This window comes from Schistocerca cancellata, chromosome 2, assembly GCF_023864275.1.
Source record: "Schistocerca cancellata isolate TAMUIC-IGC-003103 chromosome 2, iqSchCanc2.1, whole genome shotgun sequence".
Taxonomy (NCBI): Eukaryota; Metazoa; Arthropoda; class Insecta; order Orthoptera; family Acrididae; genus Schistocerca; species Schistocerca cancellata.
The window spans coordinates 1083795368-1083822205 of NC_064627.1; the positions used below are offsets into that span (position 1 = coordinate 1083795368).

At 42.8% G+C, this 26838-nt stretch overlaps 1 protein-coding gene across 1 annotated transcript in view; it reads left to right on the forward strand.

Annotated features, from left to right (window-relative positions):
• Nucleotides 1-26838, forward strand: part of LOC126161225 (xaa-Pro aminopeptidase ApepP-like) — a 290593-nt gene that overhangs the window by 121444 nt on the left and 142311 nt on the right. The window contains exon 2 of the mRNA XM_049916968.1: nt 23733-23980. Within this exon, the coding sequence (XP_049772925.1) occupies nt 23733-23980 (248 nt within the window). The remainder of the gene's footprint in view (nt 1-23732; nt 23981-26838) is intronic.

Here is a 26838-nt window from a genome sequence, read left to right on the forward strand (position 1 = left end):
TACACTATTCACAGTCTTTCGCGGCATTTTTACAATAGTCACAAATATTCACAAAACAATAAGCACAAATGCAAAAGCAACACACAAATACAACAGAGCAACGAATTGCCGTTGACCTGTAGAAAGAAAGTCACAATGTTAGTAAAAGCGTAGCGCCAAATCCTAATTATACTTAAGCAAATAAGAGCAGATATCTGACTGTTTTTCAAAAGACTCTCAACGAAATACGATCCTGGCAGGGTCGCCAAGTGTAACCTCCCCACCGAAATTTTATATGACAATATTATATAGAAATGGAGCCAAGAAGGAACATCGTCCCCACAGAAATATTTAAATAAAAATATAATAATAAATGGGACCCAAGTGTAAACTCCCTGCAATGAAATGTACTGACAAAGGCAACAAAAATGTGAAATTCGCAATCTGACTCTGGTGTAATCTCCCACAAAAATAATGAAACAATTCAGTACTAATAAAACTTCAGTGACAATGAAAATTCAATTAAACCGAAATATCGGTCTTTGGCCCTGTGCAAATCAGAATTAAATTCTTACCTCATTGTAACTGCTAGTCAAATTTCTGCTCTTATTCTTGCGCACAGCTTGGAGGAACTGCATTGCAAATAATAATATTCCTTTTTTTTTTTAATTTAACTGAAACTTTTCTTTAAGGGAAGTGGAACGAAATCGTTAATTCAATTAAATAAATTTTTTTTTTTTTGTAAAATTGCTTTTGAAATCAAAATTATTATTGGGGCACTTGTTGGAAATTAATTACAATAAATAAACTTTACATTATCTGATGATTACCTTAATTAACAATATACCTCATTCAGCATCTTGACCAGTGTTGCCGACAGACTACATCACACAACCGCACTGGGCTGCTACTACTGACCGACCGCTCTGCATGACGACTACTACTGAACTGCTCTCAACGACTACTGACAGAGTACTGCTCAACTGCTTGCAACACTCGCGCGGTCAAGCGCAGACTAACCACGAAAATAGGCTCTCTGGTCAAAGATTTTAACGTGCCTCACCATCGCTGCTATGTTACATACGTGTTTCACACTTTACCTACAATTCTCCCAATAAACCAAAGTTGACTACTCGTCTACGCTACCATCAGCGGCATAGAGCATGGCGTTGATACATTTTCCGATTACCTACACTCCGATGAACAAAAGTAGAAACACTTCGTCCCAGGAAGAGCGGGGAAAGATATTATTATTATTATTTCAATTAAGTCTCCCGATATAACGATGGCGAGAAAAACCAGAGAAATTAGACTTCATACAACTTTCGTGTATACAAGAGGTAAAAGAGGAGAGGCGGAGTCTGAGGTATGAGTGTTTGTGTGTGTGTGTGGGGGGGGGTGGAGGATGGGGGAGGGGGAGGGGGGAGGGGGGAGTGGGGGCGGTGGGCTTAGTGTTACCATATGTACTCTCCGCCACACACAGTAAGGTCGTTTGCAGAGATGGAGTTTAGATGTAGATGTTACGGTGGTTTCTCTGAAAGGGTAAGACCAATTTCCTACCCAAAATGTCTCTGATGACCGCGTCATCGACAGGACCTTAAACCTAATGTTCCTTCTTTCGATCCTTATCGAGTTTTTTGAGTAAATGCATCAGTTTATTATGTTGCAACCCATCAAATAGCTCTTTCATAACCTAACAAGCATAGCCATAACATATTTTCTTTTATCGCAGCTGTTCTGGAGAAGGGACCACTTCTTTTCTTATACCCAACCCCTGTCTAAAACCAAATTGTGAGCTCTTTCACATTTCTTTTGTATTTACAAGTGAATTAGTTTTACAAATACTTTTAATGGGTGACTCCTAAAACTAATGAGTCTATGATCTTCGTATTTTCATGCAATGGTCTTTTTAGTTGAGGGAATAAACGTGGAGCGATAGTAAAGCGTGGACACTCGGTCAATATAAACGGCAGTACTGTCACATCATGGTGGTAGTAATACGAAGAGATCTGTGAACGTCTGCACTCTATTTATATCCGCATTATCTCCTTAACTGACTTATATGACGTTGACTACGATGGAAGTGTGCCTCGAGCTCAGGATAAAAGAAAGGGGAATGGCCTGAAAAATGTCATAAAGGAGAAAAAGAAGTGCTACGCCATGGATCCAAAGATCTGGGGTTCAGTTTCCTATGCCAAAAGATCTGGGGTTCAATTTCCTGTACCCAAAGATCTGGGGTTCAATTTCCTATAATTTTTATCTGTTACTTATCACTTCTACCGCGCCTGGCAATGTACGCTCTTGTAAGAAATGCCAAGCTGCACTGTGATTCGATGTCTACATTAAAAAATAGGTATCCCTGTAACTGCCTGGGTCAGTTCAAAGGAAAGAAGAAGGACCAAGCATAGTAAATCACTGTGGTGATCAGACTAACGATCGGGTGGAAGGCAGCCTAACATTTACGTATGGAGGACATAGTAACAGGTATCCCTGGCGTAGAGAAGCAACTGAAAGAATTGGAAACCAATAACCCGCGAATCTCTCGCCCAGTGCAAAGTCATAAGCGACTGAAAAAGGGCGCAGGTGACTCCTATAGAAGAAGGATAAAAGAACGGACCCGCAAAATTACGGATCAATATACTTAACACCCGCCTGCTGCAGAATTCTTGAACATATTGTCAGATCAAATATAATAAATTTCCTACGAATCAGCACGGTTTTAGAAAGCATCGCTCGTGCGAAACTCAGCTTGCCCTTTTCTCACATTATGTCCTGCGAACCATGGACGAAGGGCAACAGGCAGATTCCGTAGTCCTGGATTTCGGAAGAGCGTTTGACTTGGTGACTCATTGCAGACTATCAATGATGTGTGAATGGCTCCAAGATGTGTGAATGGCTCCAAGACTTCTTAAGTAATACAACCCAGCACGTTGTCCTCGACGGTGAGTGTCCATCAGAGACAGGAATGTCGTCAGGTGCAGACTGTCAACGAAGATACGAGCATATGGAATAATACGTTCCCAGATGTATGAGTGGCTCGAAGACTTCGTAAGTAATAGAACCCAGCATGTTGTCCGCGACGGCGAGTGTTCATCAGAGACAAGAGTATCGTCAGGTGTACCCAGGGAAGTGTGACAGTTCCCTTTTCAATCTCTGTGCACATATATGATCTGACGGACAATGTGAGCAGGAATCTGCGGTCTTTGCTGGTGATGCTGTGGTGTACGGGAAGGTGTCGTCCTTGAGCACTGTAGGAGGACACAGGATGAGTTGGACAGAATTACAGTTTGGTGGGATGAATGGCAGCTTGCGCTGTATGTAGGAAAATGTACGTTAATAAAGATGAGTAGGAAAAAAGCTTTTGTAAAGTTCGAATACAGTATTAGTGGTGTGCTGTTTTACACAGTCACATTGATTAAATATTTAGGCGTAACATTGCAAAGCGATATGAAATGAAACTAGCACGTAATGACTGCAGTAGGGGAAGCGAATGGTTGCTTCCCTTTATTGGGTGAATTTTAGGAATGTGTGATTCATCTGAAAGGGGACGGCGTATAGAACTCTAGTGCGACCCATTCTTGAGTACTCCTCGAGTGTTTGGGATTCCCACCAATTTGCATTAAAGGAAGCCATCGAAACAATTACGAGGCGGGCTGCTAGATTCGTTACCGGTATGTTGGATCACCATTCAAGTGTTGCGCAGATGCTTGGGGAACTCAAATGGGAATCCCCGGAGGCAAGGCGGCGTTCTTTTCGAGGACAAGTATTGATAAAATTTAGAGAACCGGCATTTGCAGCTAAGTACGGAACGATTCTACTGCCGTACATTTCGCGAATATAAGAGAAATTAGGGCTTGTGCGACGACATATAGACAGTCGCTTTTCCCTCGCTCTGTTTGCCAGTGGAACAGGAAAGAAAATGACTAGTAGTGGTACAAGATGTAGCGTATTGTCTGCTCGTCTGCAGTGCTCATAGCATAAGGTTCATTTTCAAAGAATCAACCGGTATTCGCTTGCAAATGTTATAAGAAATTTTGCAAAAACAGACATAATGTCTTATGGGATAACAGCAATCAGTGATTTTATAATGTTACTTAAAATCCGTCTTGATTGCAAAAAAAATTTTTATTATTCATATGACCGGTTTCGGTTCATTCAGAACCATCTTCAGATCTGTAAAAATAATTATACTAATTTACTATTTCACGGAAGCAAATGTTTTTCATCCTATCTAATCAACATCAAATGTACCAGAACGTACCTGATATTTCAGTTACAGGAGTAACCCGTCCAAATCCAGCAACTTTCACATGCTACGTCACATAAAATTGGTTGGCAGAGTGCACGTCATTTATATTAATTATAACACTATTACCGACAGGTGGCGTCTGGTACATTTGTTACATTCCATTTGTACATACTGTATTCAGTAGATCTTTTGTCGTTGACGGGGCCCTCCTGTGCGGCCCTCTTGCCCGCGGCTATGGACATCAGACGACTGAGCGCACCGCGGCACAACACCAAAAATTGGCGGGAACCACGGAAGCAGACCGTAGAGGAAAACAAGTTCACACCAGCACCATAGATATATAAATCGCCCTATGCTTTTAGGTCCTATAAAAATGATAATTTTACTGTTTTTTAATCCTGACAAGTACAGATTTTAACTTTGACATCTACATATTTTAACCAAATATTTTTAATATAAAAAAGATCTACTGAATACAGTATGTACAAATGGAATGTAACAAATGTACCAGACGCCACCTGTCGGTAATAGTGTTATAATTAATATAAATGACGCGCACTCTGCCAACCAATTTTATGTGACGTAGCATGTGAAAGTTGCTGGATTTGGACGGGTTACTCCTGTAACTGAAATATCAGGTACGTTCTGGTACATTTGATGTTGATTAGATAGGATGAAAAACATTTGCTTCCGTGAAATAGTAAATTAGTATAATTATTTTTACAGATCTGAAGATGGTTCTGAATGAACCGAAACCGGTCATATGAATAATAAAAAAAATTTTTTGCAATCAAGACGGATTTTAAGTAATGTTATAAGAAAGCCACAGCGAACTTACACCGCAATAGGTGGACGGAATTTGAACGCCGCGCCGCCAGAATCGCAGTCCACCACTGCCTTCGCCGCTACGGCGCCTTCTCAGTCGCGCTCGTTCCAAGGCCAGGACTTACTTTGACGGCCACTCCTCGGTATTCTACAGTTTCCCCGTAACCTCCGAACAACATCCAGCTCTGATGGAGGATCCTACCTTGGATTTTTCCGGTGTTGTGCCGCATTGAACGATGCACCGTGACGACTGAGGTGCACAGCCACGATAGAGGTGGGGTGAACGACACCAGACACACGTCAGCTCTAGCAGCTAATGGGAGCCGGCACTGCCCGTGCAGCTGCGATCTAACGCGCTGAACTGCTCGCCGGCCTAATCCAGGAAACTGAACGATGTCTTCTGCTACCAAAGGTAATCTCAACATCAAATACCTTCCAGTCTTCTATATTAAGTAGTCTCCATAAGTCTTCAAAGCATTGTATTTACATGTATTTTAAAGAACTTCCTTTTCCAAAAAGTAGGGAGAAAATTTGTAATTTCCTGTATCGCACAATTTACATCGGGTGGGTAACGGAACTAATTCGTGATCGAGTGGGGTTGTGCATTGGCTAAGGCGCTGGACTCCTGTTTGTGAGAACGTCGAGCTATCTTGATTTAGATTTCCCGTGGCTCCCATAAATCGATTAAGACAAATGCAAGGATGAATTCTATGACAGCAATACTGCCTGTTTTTTTTCCCCACCCTTACCTGAGCTCATGCAGTCTCTCTGATGGTTTCGTCATCGACAGGATATTAAACTGGTAGTTCCCTTGCTTTCTTTTCCTAATCTAAGATGATTTTAACCAGTAGCACGTCCTCTTGCACTGATGCATGCCTCTATTCGTCGTGGCATACTATCCACAAGTTCATCAAGGCACTATTGGTCCAGATTGTCCCACTTCTCAACAGCGATTCGGCGTAGATCCCTCAGAGTTGTCGGTGGGTCACATCGTCCATAAACAGCTCTTTTCAGTCTATCCCAGGTATGTTCGATAGGGTTCATGTCTGGAGCACATGCTGGCCACTCTAGTCGAGCGATGTCGTTACCCTGAAGGAAGTCATTCACAAGATGTGCACGATGGGGGCGCGAATTGTCGTCCATGAAGACGAATGCCTCGCCAATATGCTGCCGATATGGTTGCACTATCGGTCGTGTTGTACAGCCATTACGGCGCCTTCCATGACCACCAGTGGCGTACGTCGGCCCTGCACAGTGCCACCCCAAAACCTTGCTGCACTCGCTGGACAGCGTGTCTAAGGCGTTCACCCTGACCGGGTTGCCTCCAAACACGTCTCCGACGATTGTCTGGTTGAAGGCATATGCGACACTCATCGGTGATGAGGACGTGATGCCAATCCTGAGCAGTCCATTCGGCATATTGTTGGGCCCATCCTTACTGCGCAGCATGGTGTCGTGGTTGCAAAGACCTCGCCATGGACGTCGGGAGTGAAGTTGCACATATGCAGCCTATTGCGCACAGTTTGAGTCGTAACACGACGTCCTGTGGCTGCACGAAAAGCGTTATTGAACATGGTGGCGTTGCTGTCAGGGTTCCTCCGATCCATAATCCGTAGGTAGCGGTCATCCACTGCAGTAGTAGCCCTTGGGCGGCCTGAGCGAGGCATTTCATCGACCGTTCGTCTCTCTGTATCTCCTCCATGTCCGAACAACATCGCTTTGGTTCACTCCGAGACGCCTGGACACTTTCCTTGTTGAGAAGCAAGGCACAAAGCAACAATGCGGACGCGATCGAACCGCGGTTGAACTACAGACAACACGAGCCGTGTACCTCCTTCCTGGTGGAAAGACTGGAATTGATCGGCTGTCGGACCCCCTCCGTCTAATAGGCGCTGCTCATGCATGGTTGTTTACAACTTTGGGCAGGTTTAGTGACATCTCTGAACAGTCAAAGGGACTGTGTCTGCGATACAATATCCACAGTGAACGTCTGTCTTCAGGAGGTCTGAGAACCGGGGTGATGCAGAACCTTTTTTTTATGTGTGTATAATGATGCAGAACCTTTTTTTTATGTGTGTATAATGTAATTATCCTACCTCACACGTTTGAAATAATATTCTTTACAGGTATGCTTACAATTGGTGGATTTGGTAATTAATTATTGCTATTAAAAATATGAACGCCATTCCCACGAATAAATCACGTAAGGTTTAATCCACCCCATCAAAAAATATTACTTTTTCACATATCTACAGTTATTGACTTAACCACTGCTGTCATCCAAAGTGTTAGGAAAATGCAGCACGTGCAGCGAACCTCTTAACAACGCACCTAAAAATACGCTGAGGTGCCAAAAGCCATGGGATAGCGATGTGGAGGCATACATTTTTTTTTTTTTTTGAAGGGTTTTGTGGGCGCACGACAGCAAGGTCTTCAGCGCCCGTTCAGTATCATAGTGAGACGGGTGTCAAGAAAAAAACTCAACATTTACATATAACGGAACATAAAACACGGGGAACAATCATTGAAAAATATGTGCTCACCCACACCGAAGCGTGGGATGAAGCAGGGCGTCAGCAGTAAAACACAGGAAGAAAAAGGTAGAGGGTGCTAAAACAATGTAGCAGATGGAAGTGGCTGGCTGACCGCAAGGAAAAAAAGGGAGGAGTGAGCCACTCTGCAATACACTAAAACCTCCAGCCTAAAACCTCCAGAGTCCAGACACATCACAAAACTTAAAAACCCTAGACACACACGTCTCATCGTTAGCTAAAACACAGGGCAGATCCCCATAAACTTGTGCTTCTGCCCTTGCATCACGGTATAAAATGCAGTCTGTTAAAATGTGCCGGACAGAGAGGTGCACACCACAAGCATCACAAAACGGAGGATCCTCCCGCCGTAATAAATAGCTATGCGTCAGAGGACAGTGCCCGATCCGAAGACGTGTGAGGGCCACCTCTTCCCGCCTGCGCAGCCGGCAGGAGGAACGCCACGGCCGAGTGGTTGGCTTTACCGACCGCAGTTTATCGGCCGTCACCGCCAGCCATTCGTCCTCCCACAACTCCATGCACTTCCTGTGGAGTGCAGCGATGACTGACTGCAAGGGGATAGGACACTGGACCACATCCTGCTCTCTGCAGGCCTCCTTGGCAGACCGATCAGCCTGTTCATTGCCCAATATGCCGACATGACCAGGCACCCAGCAGAAGGATACCTCTTTACCCCGCCGTTGGAGCATCTCATAGGCGCGGAGCACACCGGAAGATTGAGGGGTTTTTATAGAGGTTGTCCTTCCTCGCAATCCAGGCGGTCAAGCCAAGACTACCATTCCCCACAGCACACAACATTCCACCGCCGCGCCATACGGTGGTCGCTGAAGCATGTCCGGGGGTTACCGTGACAGGAGACTGGCGGCGCTGACCAGTCCCCAGCTCAGGACCCCGGGGTCGCCAAACCCGTACTCAGCAAATGAATGCTGGGCCCCTGGGGGCTGGAGGTACACAATGTATAAAGGGAAGCTGTCGTTTCCACTCAGATGATTCATGTGAAAAGGTGTCCGACGTGGTTCTAGCCGCACGATGGTTGTTAACACACTTTGAACGCCGAAAGGTAGTTGGAGCTAGACGCGTAGGGCATTTCATTTCGGAAATCGTTAGGGAATTCAATAGTACGAGATCCACAGCGTCAAGAGTGCTGAGAGTACCAAATTTCAAGCATTGCCTGTCACCACGGACAACGCAGTGGCCGACGGTCTTTACTTAACCAACGAGAACAGCATCGTTTCTGTAGAGTTGTCAGTGCTAACAGATAGGTAACACTGTGTGAAATAACCACAGAAATCTCTGTGGGACGTACGACGAGCGTATCCGTTAGGACAGAGCGGCGAAGTTTGGCGTTAATGGCTGTGGCAGCCGACGACCGATGCGATTGCTTTTGCTAAAAGCACGACATCGCCTGCAGCGCCTCTCATGAGCGCGTGACCACGTCGGTTGGACCGTAGGCGACTGGAAAAAAAGTGGCCTGGTCAAATGAGTCCGATTTCATTTGGTAAGAGCTGATGGTAGGGTTAGAGTGTGACGCAGAACCCAAGAAGTTGTGGACCCAAGTTATCAACAAGGCACTGTGCAAGCTGGTGATGGCTCCAAAATTGTGTGGGCTGTGTTTACATGGAATGGACTGGGTCCTCTGGTCCAACAGAACCGATCAGTGACTGGAAATGGTTTTGTTTGGCGACTTGGAGAACATTTACAGCCATTCATGGACTTCATATTCACAAACAAAGACGGAATTTTTATGGATAACATGCGCCATGTCATGGGCCACAGTAGTTCGCGGCTGGTTGAAGAAAATTCAGGACAATTCGAGCGAAAGATCTGGCCACTCATCGAACTTTTATGGGCCAGAATCGGGAGGTCAGTTCGTCCACAAAATCCTGCACCGGCAACAGTTTCGCAGTTATCAAAAAATGGTTCAAATGGCTCTAAGCATTATGGGACTTAACATTTGAGGTCATCAGTCCCCTAGACTTAGAACTACTTAAACCTAATTAACCTAAGGACATCACACACATCCATGCCCGAGGCAGGATTCGTACCTGCGGCCGCAGCAGCAGCGCGGTTCCGGACTGAAGCACCTAGAACCGTTCGGCCACAGCGGCCGGTTCGCAGTTATCGACGACTATAGAAGCAGCATGGCTCAATATTTCTGCAGGGAGCTTCCAACGATCTGCTGACTTCTTTCCACGTCGAGTTGCTCCATTATGCCGCGCGAAAGGAGGTCCGACACTATATTAGGAGGTATGCCATGACATTTGTCACTTCAGTTCGTTCGCCCAATCCGATAATGGAATATATCGTTGGTCATAAATACCCACTAGCGGCTCGTTGTTTCTCTGGAAAATGGACCCAAGTTATTTTTCTGGAAGTATAGAAAAGGCAGCCTCACAGTATCACCATCCGGCGACTACGTTTTCTAGAATAAAGTAAAAATTAAAAACATGAAACATAAATATTTGACCTGTTTCCACAAAACAGTATGGAACGAATTTAGGAAACATCTCTTTCACGTTCCATACCTGTGTTAGTTTTCCCAGACTAAATATGTTCTGTAAAAACCTTTCCAAAAAGCTAAAACTTTACGTCGCCAGAGAAAACCGAACACAATATTAAGATTTCATGTTCTGCTTCGCTCACCAAAACTCAACGAATTTCTTAACCACCTTCAGTAAGTGCGTGGAGAAGCTGAATTCCATGCACTGTCATTTTTATGTATTCCAAACGGTATTGGCAAGGAAAGCCAAGAACGTCGCATCGATAGTCGCGTACTGTCGAGTTTTCACGTCTCCTCAGATCAGTTTTACCGCAAGCGAGCATCCATTCTCGTCAAATTTGTTGTACCACCTTCTAATGTCATGAGTAGTCGAAAGTTGTAGGGCCGAATAGTCAACGGAAATGCAGCTGCACTATTGTAAGAAATTCGCAGCTGTGAAATCGGAAACACAACGATTTCACCGACTAGCTAGCCATCTAGAACAACACTGCCCCGCTCTGGCCTTTAGACAGCAGTGACATCTCGCGTCACTGCTTCGCCTCGTTACTGCAGACTACAGAGACATCTCGCGCTAACTGATTAAGCTTGGCTGTTCTTTCGTAACGAAGTGGATCACTAAAATGTGCTCAGAGCCTTTGAAGTTACACCTGTATACCTACACTCACCTCTGATACACTTACTGTATCAGTTGGTTAATCAGTTATCTATAACACTGAAACAGACTGACTTTCTGAAAATCCAGCACATCCTTTTTTACTCGTCAACGAACATACTACTCCTAAGAAAACTCATGAATATACACAATAGGAAACAGGAAATCCAGCTGTTGCAGCTGATAGTTCGATAGATATTTAGCGATGTGTCTGAAAACTGGAAAGCGGATGTCAAGATACGATGTCAACGACAATAGTGGGTCTGTTGGACACAACAGTCACAGTTACCCCTCATAAACGAATATCTGGCTCACACATCGTGAACATGAAATGACACATTCTTCCTCAATAACATGAAGACTGAATTATTTCAGAACACGATGCTTTTGTAAAAAGAAAAAAAAACCTACCTGCTAATCAGTAAGGCCTAAAACCACAACCACTTGAGCAAGATAATGGCTTAATGACAAAGTCTTGGTCTGCAATCCGACTAATATCGCATTTTGAAGCAACATTTCGATAATTCACTCGAAGATACGTAGGAAATTTGTCGAAACGTTGCTTCAGGGTCTCACTGTGACTCGGAAGATAACAAAGAATACTTCGTTGGCGAAATTCGTCTAGAAATTTATTGTTCAACTTCCTACTTTTTGTCTGTTTCCAGTTCTGTGCACTTTGCCACTTTCTTTGCCTCTTCCTACCTCGAATTGCTGCCACTAATGTTAGAAATAATGGTACTATTTTCTTGCGAGAATTACATTATGTACATCACATTCGTAGTACGTAAATGTCACACAGTAAATTTCCGCGAGATGCGATTCGCGCACTATTCAAATCGTTATACCTGTTTCCTATTTGCATTGCCGCTGCACACGAAAGTGCCATCTCCTTAGTGCAGTACTTTCCAGCCTGGCGTAATTACCCCCCTGCGGGGTAAAGAGATATTTGTGAGGGGTAGAAGCATAATGATTCAACTGTTTTTCGGTCACCAAATTAAGTTAATTTTTAAAAAGTCACTATTTCGTAAGAGGGTAATGCTGAGTGCATAAGTAACCAATGATTAATTTTCTTATTTTAAATACTAGTATTGTTGTGGAGGCTACAGTTTGGGAAACGAACGTATGAACATCTTCCCCACGACGACCACCCACTACAAGTACATCGTACCATCCATCCATGGCAGTAAAATTGAGACACATACATCGCATATGCTTAAATATATCATGAAATGCCTTCTCCGAGTTGTCGGCAGTTCCCACAATAGAACAGAAATTGCTTTATTTTTCACTTCGCAACAGTAAACGGACTAATTGACAGCACAATAGTAACTACGAAGTGGCTACTACAACGCTGTAGTCCCAACACTGTATTGTTATTATTATTATTATTATTATTATTATTAGTGGCACAAAGCGTTGGTAGCCTGAAGTCTCCCAATGTATGGTAGTCGGAAGTTGGGAGTCCAGCAATCAACAGACTTACGATCAGTAAGTAGGCTAGAGTATACATTTTACATTGATTGACTTTAAATGGGGTTGCAGGTTGTGGGTGAAATAAGTGCCGCCAGGAAGATTGCGATGTAACTGCAACACTGGGGATAAAGTAAATGCTGTCTCGAAAAGAATAGAAACTAAAAGTTAACTGTCTTTTCGTAACATTAATGGTAGTTGTAAATAAAGTTCTTGTAATTTGGTGGTTGTAACTCAGTAGCTTCAGAATAATAATTAATGTCATCAAATTATCTTCGCTGCAGATGCTGTTTCCTCGACGTTTGTTAAATGAAAACGCACCGGAGAACTGCATGGTTCTCAATAATCGTATAAAAAACTGGTCGAAATCGTACATCGTAATGGCCACCAGTACTCTGCCCCCGTACACGCTTTATATATCTTTTATAACAATAAATACGTTGTTGCATACAGCAAACTCGGCAATTACAAGTACAAAAGTTATGGACAGTTACGAAAAATAACACCATCAGGTAGGTACATATGAAATTTATAGAAAGAGATACAAATCAACCACAGTTATTTTGTTTTTAAGGGAATGCCAAAAAGCTTTAAATAAATAATGCTGATTACATTTTTGTTAATTACAGAAAAACTACTCTATCCCTAATCTCGCCTAACATGTTTCTGGTTTCAAATATGCGTACATTGTTTTTTTGGTGAGAACAGAATTTCAATAAATATTACAGTAGTCCAAATAAACGCTTTGTTTGCATCGTGAATAAGATTTCGTTTGATGAGTTTCAGGAATTCCTTAGTAATTAGTTGTCCTCTTGATTAGCAGTTTCATAGTAAGCTGACAATATGTGAATCAGAGTTGTTATATGTTTCAGACATTATAAAACCAGTATTTTTGTGTTTCTTTCAGCATTTGATTGTTCGTAACTGAATAGTTCGAACTGTAACTAGACGAACTGATTATACGTGTCCCAGCAATGGATGGATGTAATATTGATGAGTATTTTGACATAATGCTTTTGAAACTTACAGTTCTATGTTCAAAAGGTGAAATTACCTACATGGTATTACCTAATGACATAACATTAAGGAACCTTGATTTAGCTTTAGTGTCACATGATTGATTAATTATTTCTTCGAATCAGCTGAAAAATGAGCTGTTACGTTTCAGAGAGGACTGGTGCAGGAGAAGCATGTTATGTAACAATTGTCGACTCTCAGTGTGGATAGTTTAGCCGCCTTTTCTGAGGAAGAGTTGTAGATAGTAATCGCGAATCAGTAACAACTGTTTCATTATTCTATAAAAACAGTTCTTAGAAATAAGCAGTACCAGTTGTCGTCTCGTGACTCTTTAGTTATATTACACTCACGAAAACTAAATATTATTTAGCTTTAATAATTTTAAAAATAAAATTGTTCAAAAAAATTAGTTGTCTTAGATTGGGAACCACTGCCCTAATGAGTCTTTCTTCTGGCCAAAATGCATACATTTCATTTCTGTGGAAGGTACTCAGCGATCATAGAGGCAACCATATAACTTCAAACGTACTTCTCATATATTAAGTGTGGCACCACACGGAGATTAATTGACGCAGACAACGTGACTAGAGTATTATAATACTCCCAGGTAGAAAATGTTTATATCCTGAGATGATGTTTTTCGCATATTTTCTGTATTAGTCAGCTGTGGATCTCGGTGAATACAAAAAACTGGAAAAAAATAAACAGAAGGGGTTAGCAGCCCATCAAGCACGGCTCAGCGTGAACTATGACGAAGTATCACAGTTGATATAAACCAACTTTTCTCACTAACATATTCTCGTACCGTACTTTTCGAATGTTGGTAAGTAAACCTCAAATTCCGATCTAGGTGTCTTGGTATCCTTGTCTTGCAAAAAACATCCTGCTTTCAACATAGCCTTGTGACTAATAACACAGATTTCACAATTAATGTAAAATTAAAAAAAAGAAAGATAAAAGGAAAAGTGCGAATTTTAGAGCAAGAGAACATTACGTTCATACATATTTCACGTCCATATTTCAAAAAGAAATAAGAAACGCATATTAACAAACCTACAACAATTACGAAGCAAGATTTGACCATTAAAGGCAACATTGTGCCCTTGCATGAAGCGAGACCTTTTTAATCGTTATATAGTGTAAGCACAGGAAAAACTATGATAAACGACTATAACGACTGAAGTGCTCATAGACAAAACTGGTTAACGGAATCTAGCACTAGCTAGCTGTCACATCACACCAATTATTTGCTCACTGCAGTTCGAGCAATAAATACAGGTCTGTTTCTGGGAAATCCCGTAGGTTCGGTGCGCGAGCATTTTCGTAGCTTTAAACTATCATAAAATTAAAAACCATCGAACTCTGCTTCGTACAGCAAATTTCAGTTTCGAACACATACACACACACACACAGATTCTAAGAAGTGACATTTTACGACTTACGACGTGACAATACAATATGGACACAGGGATGTGACAATGTCTTAGAATAAATATCGTGTCTTAGTATGAGTTCTTTTGTTTTCTACATCAAAATTATGAGACGGAATATAACTCTTCGCCATGAATATCCGGGTGATTAAATTAGATCTAAGAATGAATTATTATATTGATGATACCGCTAGCTTATGTGTTAATTGTTATCATGCCATCGGTAATTATATCTACATCTTACATCATAAGCCAGTTTTGTACATTTACGCCTTCCAACTTTTGTCCAGTATTTCTTAGTCTATTTGGACATCCTTCGGCCGTGTCTGAAGCTTGAATTCTATTTGTTCATTCCTTTTCCAGTTTCTCGAACGCTATCGTAACGTTGTTGAAATTCTGTCTAGGAAAGAAGCTTTAGCGACGCCTACATGTGAGCTCATCTAACAATAATCTTGTTTCATATCATTTTTTTCTTTGTTTTAAAACAAAACTGATGATGTGACTGACCTCAAGCCTGCCATTGAGCTCTTTTGCTTTCTATTCCTAATGAATACGTGATTAACGTACAGGTATCGTAGATCACGTAACGATGTAGGAAATCGTGAACATGTCTAGTGATTTGTTGCTTCAGATCTACAAGTCGCAAATGCACATGACGGGAAGTGAAACGACGAATCATTAATCGAATGTGGGTGGCCAATCACACTGTTGTTCGTAATTTGTTATGCTTCATAAGTGAAGCTGTGCTCTTAGGCCTCAAATTAACAATAACCTCAAAACAGTCAAATATTTTTAACAACCAGGGTTATAAATGTCAGCGCTGCCCTTTTCATTCACAGCAACTTAAGCTGTGCTATTAGGTCCCATCCTAAAAACAACCTCGGAAATCGCAAATATTTGTGACAAGATTGATTATAAATGAAACTTCCTGGCAAATTGAAATTGTGTGCCGGACTCGAACCTGGGACCTTTACTGCCCTAATCAATGAGCTATTCAAGAACGACTCACGATTCACCTTCACAGCTCTACTTCAGCCAATATTGGTATCCCATAAGCGCCTGCAAAGGGGGGGGGGGGGCAGATGTTGGGTGGCAGGGCCGGGAGTTTGCCCCCGACGCTTCAACCAAACCATTTATATAAATAAGGCAATTTGAGAGTCTTGCCCCCTCCCCCGTGCCCGCCGCCAGATAAATTTCTGCAGACGCCCGTGATTGAACCAGTATAAAAAAAAAAAAAACAAGACACTAATTACAGAAATGCGCCATGTTCTAAACAGAAAAAGCAATAACTGTTTTTTTTTATTCGTATGAAAGTTTGACGTTTCTCTTCAAAGTGTCCAAGCAAATTATCTCAGTGATTGTCTCTGAAATGTGGAGGTTCTTAATGCTGAAATGAAAAAAACCAGAAAGTAAAGAACGTTTTGGCATAGATAAATAAAAACGAAAGATATCAGTACAAAACTTTACTTACAAAGTTCAAGTGCCTTACTCTGTTTTTCATTGTAGGCGCGTATTATACAACATGAGACCAGTTTTTCACTTCTCCTGTTGTACTACTCTGCCACCAAAGATCTGAACCAGGAATTGACTGCTTGTTTCAGTTCTTCACGTTTGCGAACTGTTTTCTACCCAGAAACTCCTTTAGTTTCGTGCCAACTCAGAGCTGTACGGAGGATGTCCAAAGATTTCCTACTTTGAGACGTCGAAGTTCTTGCTGTGTACGAACTGATGCATGAGGCCTCACATTGTCATAACTCAGAAACACTTTTAGCGATAACAATCTACGTCAGTGATGACTCATTCATTCAGCTACAACCATAAACATTCTTTACTTGCCTTTAAATTTCGAAAAGATCGAATACTTTGTACGTTCAGTAAACGAATGACACTACGCACTGCGTATTTGGCGGGATTTTCAGCGTGCGCCGCTATTTCGAAAGGTTGAAAAAAAAAAGGTTCAAATGGCTCTGAGCACTATAGGACTTAACATCTGAGGTCATCAGTCCCCTAGACTTAGAACTACGTAAACCTAACTAACCGAAGGACATCACACACATCCATGTCCGAGGCAGAATTCGAACCTGCGACCGTAGCAACCGCGTGGTTTCGGACTGAAGCGCCTAGAACCGCTCGGCTACCACGGCCCGCGTTACAGAACAACAGGCGTGACATTCGGGAACAAAAATCGGGTCACACTGAGACTGGGGAAGGGGCTAAATGGAACACTTGCAATCTCGGTGGTGGGGGTCACCGCTGGGTGTGGCACATAATCGTTCTATACTTTGTGGATGACACTCGTATAAATTTCCTTTATTATCAGTACAATTTAGTAATGTACGTTAGCGTTTACTCTGACCACGGCCCCTGGAGGACCTAAGAGTATCCACCGACCGCCGTGTCACCCTACGCCAATAGCGTCATTGAATGCGGTACTGAGGGTCCTGTGGGCAACACACCGCTCACTCGGTCGTTGTCGGGTTTCTTGACCTTGTAGCCGCTACTCCTCGCTCAAGTAGGTACTCGGTTGGCATCACGAGGGAGTGAACGCCGTTCCAGTCCTGGCACCAAGGAAAAATCCCTGGCAGTACTGGGAATCGAACCGGATCCTCCCCACAGTAGTTAGCCGCACTGACCATTCACCTACGGAGGCGGACAGTACAGCCTCGGAGAGAGAATTATTAACACATTCCTGTAAAGAGCCACGATATAGGTGACACATGTCCTTCGCGAAGGGGCGACAGCGCTGCACGATTTGGGGAACATAGAGGTTAAAGGGTCAGTGGTTCAGAATTGTATTAAACAAGATTTTACTCAGGAGTGTGTTCTGCATCATGTTCTTTTTCTTTCTTTATGTGGTAATCATTATACAGTGTGGGCCAAAAGTCACTACCCAGTGTAACATAATTGAACTCAAAATAAACAGTTGAAATTTTTAAATAAAGCCGGCCGGTGTGGCCGTGCGGTTAAAGGCGCTTCAGTCTGGAATCGCGTGACCGCTCCGGTCGCAGATTCGAATCCTGCCTCGGGCATGGATGTGTGTGATGTCCTTAGGTTAGTTAGGTTTAATAAGTTCTAAGTTCTAGGGGACTGATGACCACAGATGTTAAGTCCCATAGTGCTCAGAGCCATTTGAATCATTTTTTAAATAACCTCTTCCTCCACTGAAGTTGCAAATTATCTTAGAAAACAACTCTTTATCAGCTTCTGTTAATTCAGTTAGCACTGTCTCGCAAAATTGAAGCCTACGATGAGGGTCATTTTCCAATAGCCCGTATGTGAGACGAGGTATGTAATGTCTGAATTCTGCCTTATGTAATATGCTCCGCACAGTTGTTTAGAAATATCCTGTTCGAGAGATAGTCTGCGAGTAGACTTTTTAGGACTCTGGATCTTTTATTGATGGCCAACCTGACCTGTGGCAATCCGCTGCAGATCCACTTTTCTCAAAACGTATTAGTACACGGTAGACAGCCTTCCTTGTAGCTGGAACGATGATTCAAATGGCTCTGAGCACTATGGGACTTAACATCTGAGGTCATCAGTCCCCTAGGACTTAGATCTACTTAAACCTAACTAACCTATGGACATCACACACACATCCATGCCCGAGGCAGGATTCGAACCTGCGACCATAGCGGTCGCGCGGTTCCAGACTGAAGCGCCTAGAACCGGCCGGCAGCTGGAACAATGTTGAAATTACTATTCCGCTCATTTATTATTACGTCAGAACTACATTCGTACGACGATTTCAAAGCAAAAACTCTTGCTTTATTAGCAAACATCTCCACAACAGATTAGAATCAATAGTCAGAGATGTTTGACTTAACAGCAGTGTACTCCGGTGTTCGTATCAATAACTATCTCAAAAAAATGTACTAGAGCACACTGGTGTTTGTGTGGAAAATTACCACAAGCAAACAAGACTATCTTAATGTACCAGTGATTCCACTCTAAACTCATTTTGAGATAGAAAGTAACTTAATTGACACACTTTTCGTCGGTCCGATGTTCTGGTTTTGTAGCGAGAAAAATCCGTCCCGAACAGAGCGCACTAGGACGAACCGTTTCCTTTCAAGCACCAACGCTACGCGGAACTTGTTCGTTGTTCCTCGACAATGTGCAGAGCAGCACCATCTGCTGTCCACGCCGAACGTGTCGCGTTGTGCTAAAACTCTCCCCTCGGATCTGCGCGGTCCGGTGTGTACGAGGCTTAACTGGTATTGGTTGGTTGGTTGGTTTGGGGGAGAGGACCAAACAGCGGGGTCATCGGTCCCATCGGTTTAGGGAAGGGTGGGGAAGAAAGTCGGCCGTGCTCTTTCAAAGGAACCATCCCGTGATTTGCCTGAAGCGATTTAGGAAAATTACAGAAAACCTAAATCAGGATGGCCGCATTCAGGTTTTAAGCGTTGTCCTTCCGAATGCGATTCCAGTGTGCTAACCACTGCGCCACCTAGCTGGGTGCTTAACTGGGAGGCAATGCTGATCTAGGCATTCGCTTCCGCCTATTTTCAGGCCAGGCTTTGTGCTGTGGATGTGTGCGCCTTTAGCTCGCTGAAATGTTCTCTGGAGACGGTCGGGCTGGGCACGCACTTACCTGGCAGGCTCTTTTGAAAGCAACTGAACCGTTGCTTTGTTAAATGTAGAACAGACTTTTTTATTGTCCGTATAGATTGCATGCAACTACAGTGCAATCGAGACGGACAATGAAAAACCAGTTTGTAACCAGGGACTGTGGATTTCCTCCGAGGAAACTGTTTCACTTTTTGTATTGTTGAATGTAGCTTCAAATTTCTATACACCTCGCAATTTGTCGAGACTTGGGCTTAGTTCTTGTGTCACTTCATTCTCCGAAAGTTAGTTGCGAAGTTTGGTATAAAAAAAATAAAAAAAACACAATTCTAATAAACTTCATTGCGATAGGGTCTGTAGCTGCGATGAATTTTTTAAATGATTTCGTGATGTCTTCAGCTATCATTCTCTTATTTGATGTACCGTTGTACAATTTCGATCGTCGGCCATTTTCACGTACCTAAATCGGAAACAATATACGTTGGTTCCATCAGTATCACTTATCAATTTATCATAGGAACAAGTCATATTCCAAGATATCTATGAGGATGACAACTTACTTTATAGACGTTTCTTTGATGGTATATTATACCATGTACGCCTTTACTCCTATGACTGTATGTAATTGTAATAAAGTGAATTAGAAATAGTTCTTATTATTTTAGGAGAACTTCTGAGCGTTGTTGGAAGGTTCATCTAAGGTCTCAGAGACATTGGCACAAGGAAGATTATTAGTGGATTTCTGGAAAATAATTATAATCTTCATAGCATAAGTACCAGAAAAATATCGACCTTATATACAGGCTGTTTCAAAATTACAATGATAAACTTGTAGGGGATGTAGAATGTGTCGTGAGAAATAAATCGAGGATAGGTACGCGTGTCCGTAGCCGTCATCTCACGACGCTACAGACCATCAAAGTTATAGGCGCCAGCGCCTGTAAATGTATGTATTTTTATAGGGTGATTCAGCGATGATGCTACAAACTTTCAGGAATTATGGAGAAGGATAAATTTATCAGTCTGAGGCAAGGGACCCTGATACGGAAACGAACGAGTCCAGAGTTATGAGACTATATGAGAAAATAGTTCTGATACCCCTAATGTTCGAATACATGTACTGGAACTGTTGTTGCTAAGATTGTGTGGTAGGCATCTTTCAGAGGTAGGTAGTATGGACCAAAATAAGGAAAAAAATGTCCGGTAAATATGGGCTCTAAAATGCATACCTGAGGAGCTATGAGCACTTGTTCATCTTCGCTGATGTGAAACACATCTGCTCTATTAAACAACAGCCCACGGCTCTTAAGAGTATGCATTTTAGAGCCAGTTTTTACAAGACATTTTTTATTATTTTGATACACACTGCCACCTCTGAACGTTGCGTATCTACAATCTTAACAACATTAGCAGTACATGTATTCCTCTGTCAGAAGTATCAGAACGAATTTCGCTCTTAATTTTGCGACTCGTTTGTTTCTGGATCAAGGTCCCTTACCTCAGATTGGTACATGTATCCTTCTCCGCAATCGCTGAAACTTTGTAACAGCATCACAGAACAATCCTGTATATCCAAACATATACAGGCGCCGGCACCTATAGCTCTGACGCTCTGTAGCGTCGTTGGATGGCGTTTTCGGACACGGATTCCCGTCCTGATTTCGTTCCTCAAGACACCTTCTACATCCCCTCGAAGTTTTTCGGTGTAATTTTGAAACACACAGTATAAGAGGTTTCCAACATGCTTCAACAATAACGAAATATTATTTCTAATTTATTTTATAGCAATTAAAATCGGTCTAAGGAGAAAAGTCGCACACGTCATAATATACCATTAAACAGTCGTCCAAACAGTAAGTTATGGTCCTCGTAATATATTTTGGGATATGACTTGTTCCTGTGTTAAATTCATAAGTGATACTAATGCTTCCGTTTTGTTGTTGTTGTTGTTGTTGTGGTCTTCAGTCCTGACACTGGTTTGATGCAGCTCTCCATTCTACTCTATCCTGTGCAAGCTTCTTCATCTCCCAGTACCTACTGCAACCGACATCCTACTCAATCTGCTTAGTGTATTCATCTCTTGGTCTCCCCCTACGATCTTTCCCCTCCACGCTGCCCTCCAACACTAAATTGGTGATCCCTTGATGCCTCAGAACATGTCCTACCAAACGATCCCTTCTTCTGGTCAAGTTGTGCCACAAACTTCTCTTCTTCCCAATTCTATTCAATACTTCCTCATTAGTTATGTGATCTACCCATCTAATCTTCAGCATTCTTCTGTAGCACCACATTTCGAAAGCTTCTATTCTCTTCTTGTCCAAACTATTTACCGTCCATGTTTCACTTCCATACAAATACTTTCAGAAATGACTTCCTGACACTTAAATCTATACTCGATGTTAACAAATTTCTCTTCTTCAGAAACGCTTTCCTTGCCATTGCCAGTGTACATTTTATATCGTCTCTACTTCGACCATCACCAGTTATTTTGTTCCCCAAATAGCAAAACTCCTTTACTACTTTAAGCGTCTCATTTCCTAATATAATACCCTCAACATCACCCGACTTAATTCGACTACATTCCATTATCCTCGTTTTGCTTTTGTTGATGTTCATCTTATATCCTCCGTTCAAGACACCATCCATTCCGATCAACTGCTTTTCCAAGTCCTTTGCTGTCTCTGACAGAATTACAATGTCATCGGCGAACCTCAACGTTTTTATTTCTTCTCCATGGATTTTAATACCTACTCCGAATTTTTCTTTTGTTTCCTTTACTGCTTGCTCAATATACAGATTGAATAACATCGGCGAGAGGCTACAACCCTGTCTTACTCCCTTCCCAACCCCTGCTTCCCTTTCATGTCCCTCGACTCTTATAACTGCCATCTGGTTTCTGTACAAATTGTAATTAGCCTTTCGCTCCCTGTATTTTACCCCTGCCACCTTTAGAATTTGAAAGAGAGTATTCCAGTCAACATTGTCAAAAGCTTTCTCTAAGTTTACAAATGCTAGAAATGTAGGTTTGCCTTTCCTTAATCTTTCTTCTAAGATAAGTCGTAAGGTCAGTATTGCTTCACGTGTTCCAGTATCTCTACGGAATACAAACTGATTTTCCCCGAGGTCGGCCTGTACTAGTTTTTCCATACGTCTGTAAAGAATTCGTGTTAGTATTTTTGCAGCTGTGGCTTATTAAACTGATTGTTCGGTAATTTTCACATCTGTCAACACCTGCTTTCTTTGGGATTGGAATTATTATATTCTTCTTGAAGTCTGAGGGTATTTCGCCTGTTTCATACATCTTGCTCACCAGATGGTAGAGTTTTGTCAGGACTGGCTCTCCCAAGGCCGTCAGTAGTTCCAATCGAATGTTGTCGACTCCCGGGGCCTTGTTTCGACTCAGGTCTTTCAGTGCTCTCTCAAACTCTTCACGCAGTATCGTATCTCCCATTTCATCTTCATCTACATCCTCTTCCATTTCCATAATATTGTCCTCAAGTGCATCGCCCTTGTATAGATCCTCTATATACTCCTTCCACCTTTCTGCTTTCACTTCTTTACTTAGAACTGGGTTTCCATCTGAGCTCTTGATGTTCATACAAGTGGTTCTCTTATCTCCAAAGATCTCTTTAATTTTCCTGTAGGCAGTATCTATCTTATCCCTAGTGAGATAAGCCTCTACATCCCTACATTTTTCCTCTAGCCATCCCTGCTTAGCCATTTTGCACTTCCTGTCAATCTCATTTTTGAGACGTTTGTATTCCTTTTTGCCTGCTTCGTTTACTATATTTGTATATTTTCTCCTTTCATCAATTAAATTCAATATATCTTCTGTTACCCAAGGATTTCTACTAGCCCTCGTCTTTTTACCTACTTGATCCTCTGCTGCCTTCACTACTTCATCCCTCAAAGCTACCCATTCTTCTTCTACTGTTTTTCTTTCCCCCATTCCTGTCAATTGTTCCCTTATGCTCTCCCTGAAACTCTGTACAACCTCTGGTTCTTTCAGTTTATCCAGGTCCCATCTCCTTAAATTCCCACCTTTTTGCAGTTTCTTCAGTTTTAATCTACAGGTCATAACCAATAGATTGTGGTCAGAGTCCACATCTGCCCCTGGAAATGTCTTACAATTTAAAACCTGGTTCCTAAATCTCTGTCTTACCATTATATAATCTATCTGATACCTTTTAGTATCTCCAGGGTTCTTCCATGTATACAACCTTCCGTTGTAGGTGCTTGAAAATGGCCTGAAAGACGGAAATAGTACGATCGTACATCAAATAAAGAGAATGCCAGCTGAAGAAGTCACGAAATCATTGAAGAAACTGTTAACAAACACATTACTAGGGAGACCATGACCGCGCCTTAGATCGGCGGCTGAGTTGACGTCCGGGACATAATTGCCTGTGAATGAGCCGGTCGTTAGCCTTGAGTAGCGGCTGAGGCGGTGGGACTGTGTTGTGCTGGACGGCCCGCCTCCGTGTTGCAGCGACGCTGGTGGTGGGAGGCGCGCTATGCCGACCCGCTGCCGCCGCCGCCGCCCCCGACGCGGGGACCTACCTCCGCCTCCAGCAAGCGCCCACCTCCGCCGCCCCCGCCGAGTCCCTGCGCGCCACCGACGCCTGCATGCCGCACCCTCTAGCAGTCAACACGACGGAGCGGCTGCGCATGCTCAGGGAACGGATGGAGTACTACGGCATCGCCGCCTACATCGTCACCTCCAGCGATGAACACCAGGTAAGCCGAGCTGCTGACAACCGTCCCCTGCTGTGCCTTTATGTTCTGAAGCTAGCAGCGTCTGTACCGTCACTACCTTTGCATTCAGTGACACAGATTTCAAACCAAATAATATAGGACTTCTACGGGCCATATGTATAGTAGGACCTTACTGAGACACACCGATTGGCCAAAACATTATGACCACTGCCCACAGCGTCTTTTGCCAATCTCTTATATCAAAACACCACTTAAATCCAACATTCTCAATTATTTATTTTATATATCTGAATCGCGGCAACGCCCTTGCCGCAGTGGATACACCGGTTCCCGTGGGATCACCGAAGTTAAGCGCTGTCGGGCGTGGTCGGCACTTGGATGGGTGACCATGCGGGCCGCCATGCACTGTTGCCATTTTTTGGGGTGCACTCAGCCTCGTGATGCCAACTGAGGAGCTACTCGACCGAATAGTAGCGGCTTCGGTCAAGAATACCATCTTACGACCGGGAGAGCGGTGTGCTGACCCCACTCCCCTCCTATCCGCATCCTCCACCGAGGATGACACGGCGGTCGGTTGGTGCCGGTAGGCCACTCGTGGCCTGATGACGGGATGCTTTCGTATATTTGAATCGCTGGCCCCGGCCTACAATATCTGCTCCACATAGCTGCCTCTAGTAGCACGAAGTAATTCCCTGATGTCTCATCCCATGACCTATCTTCATGTCCCCCTTGTAAATAGTATTTTCAACATATTCTTTTCCTTGCCAATTCTTCCTTGTTTCTTATTTTTTCTGTCCACTTAATTTTCAACACCTTTCTGTAACACCACTTCGCAAACGCGTCGATTCTCATCTTTTTCTGTTTTTCCATAGTGCATGACTCACTTCTATTCAGTGCTGTGACCCATAGCGTATATCCTCAGAAATTTCTTCCTTCAAATCAAGTCCAATTTTCTATAGGGTAACCTCGTTTATCTGAAAAACTTGGGACCGTAAGACATCGTATAATCGAAAATACGTGTAGTTCGAAAATTTAGAAAACGTAGAATGGATTAAATGCTGTAACAAACACGTTATATCTACTTCTAATACGCCGGGAAAATTTCAGAAGTCACGTTATATGTATTTTCATGCGAAGTGACAAACTATTTGTTATTATTTTTTGACGAGATGTTGAAAGGAAGAAAGGCGAGTTTTATTCGCTGAAACAATCGCTAAGTTTCTTCTGAGCTAGAATCGCATTCCGTTTATGTGCAACTTGATCACGCAGAAATTTCACAGCAATAGTTCGGCCGCAGTTGTTTTTTTCCCGGACTTCCAAATAAACCGTCATTTTGGCCAGAAGCGTTGTTGTGTCCGTATGCGTCATAACATATTCAGTTGAACGTCAGTTTAGTCAGCTAACCCATCATCACTATCGTTACTGTCTGCAGACGAACAAGCGGCGACAATTTTGTCATCAGGAATCTTAGCGTAGCCAGCGGCATCCTCATTTAACAGCCACTCATTTACGTCATTGACTGAGCAACCTGGAATTTTCCATCACGCTTCAAAGCCAAATTCAGCAGCAGTGCTTTGCAACGATTCACCTTTATCCAACTTATGCAGTGCATCTAATGTTTTGCCCTTGGACACTACAACGTTCTTTCTTTTTGCTGCCATTTTACACTTGCTGAATGGGAACAATGCAGTAGGCCTGCGGTACAGCTCAATGTAACATGTTAAACTGGCACCTTGCCAACCATTTCAGACTATTTGAGACATAGTTATGGAGACCTGTTGTGCAATAATAGGTGCACCAAGTGATTATATTCGAGTAAGTAATGTAACAGACACATAAATATCCAAATACACAGGATGTTAAAAGAAGATATACCGTCTTTTGAGAGGTGCTCATATGGCCTGAAACAAGAAAAAAAGTCCAATAAACATAGGCTTTAAAATGCATACCTTAAGAGCAATGGGCGCATGTTAAGTTTTGCTACTGTGAGACATCTCTTCTACTCCAAGCTTTTTGGTGTTATGAACGACCTAAAGGGACCAACACAAAAGGGACGGATCGCATCGATCTCTCGCGTGGACGACCGATCCCTACATAGATCGAACGTGTCTAGGCGACCGATTTCTTCGTAGGTCGTGCATGTGTGGATAAATCGCAGCGCTGATCGCTTGAAAACCACAGGCAATCTGAAGAATCGCACGCTATTTGTACACCCAAAACGGCTGCCTGGCTGTTTAGCTGCGGTGTTTGCCAATGTCTCTGAGACTCGTTTCTGTATACATTAAGCGTGATTGTGCCGTTTTGTTTCGTTTCGTTTTGGCCAAGTTTAGTAAGAACTACCACGTGAAGTGGCCGCGTGGTTTGAGGCGCCATGTCACGGACTGCGCGGCCTCTCCAGCCGCAGGTTCGGGTCCTTCCTCGGGCATGTGTGTGTGTGTGTGTGTGTGTGTGTGTGTGTGTGTGTGTGTGTGTGTGTGTGTGTAGTCCTTAGCATAAGTTAGTTTTAGTAGTGTGTAAGTCCAGGGACCGATGACCTAAGCAGTTTGGTCCCTTAGGAATTCACACACATTTAAATTTGAGTAAGAACTTTATCTTAAAATTTATAGTTATTCAGGGACTACCATCTGCCACGAGAAGAGAAGTGGAGGGCGGAGTGGTCATTTTTACTAGGAAGTAACATAAAATACGCCCTCCGATTTTGCAGTGATTAGCGTTCTGGAAATTGTGCTATAGAAGTAGAATTGACGGGACGTTCTTAGTAACAGTCACGATACAATGGGCTCAATCTGATGATTTTGAGTGACTTATGAACATGCGTTATTAAACCTTTTCATTTCTAAACAGAATAACATCTACATCTACATGACGATACTGCAACT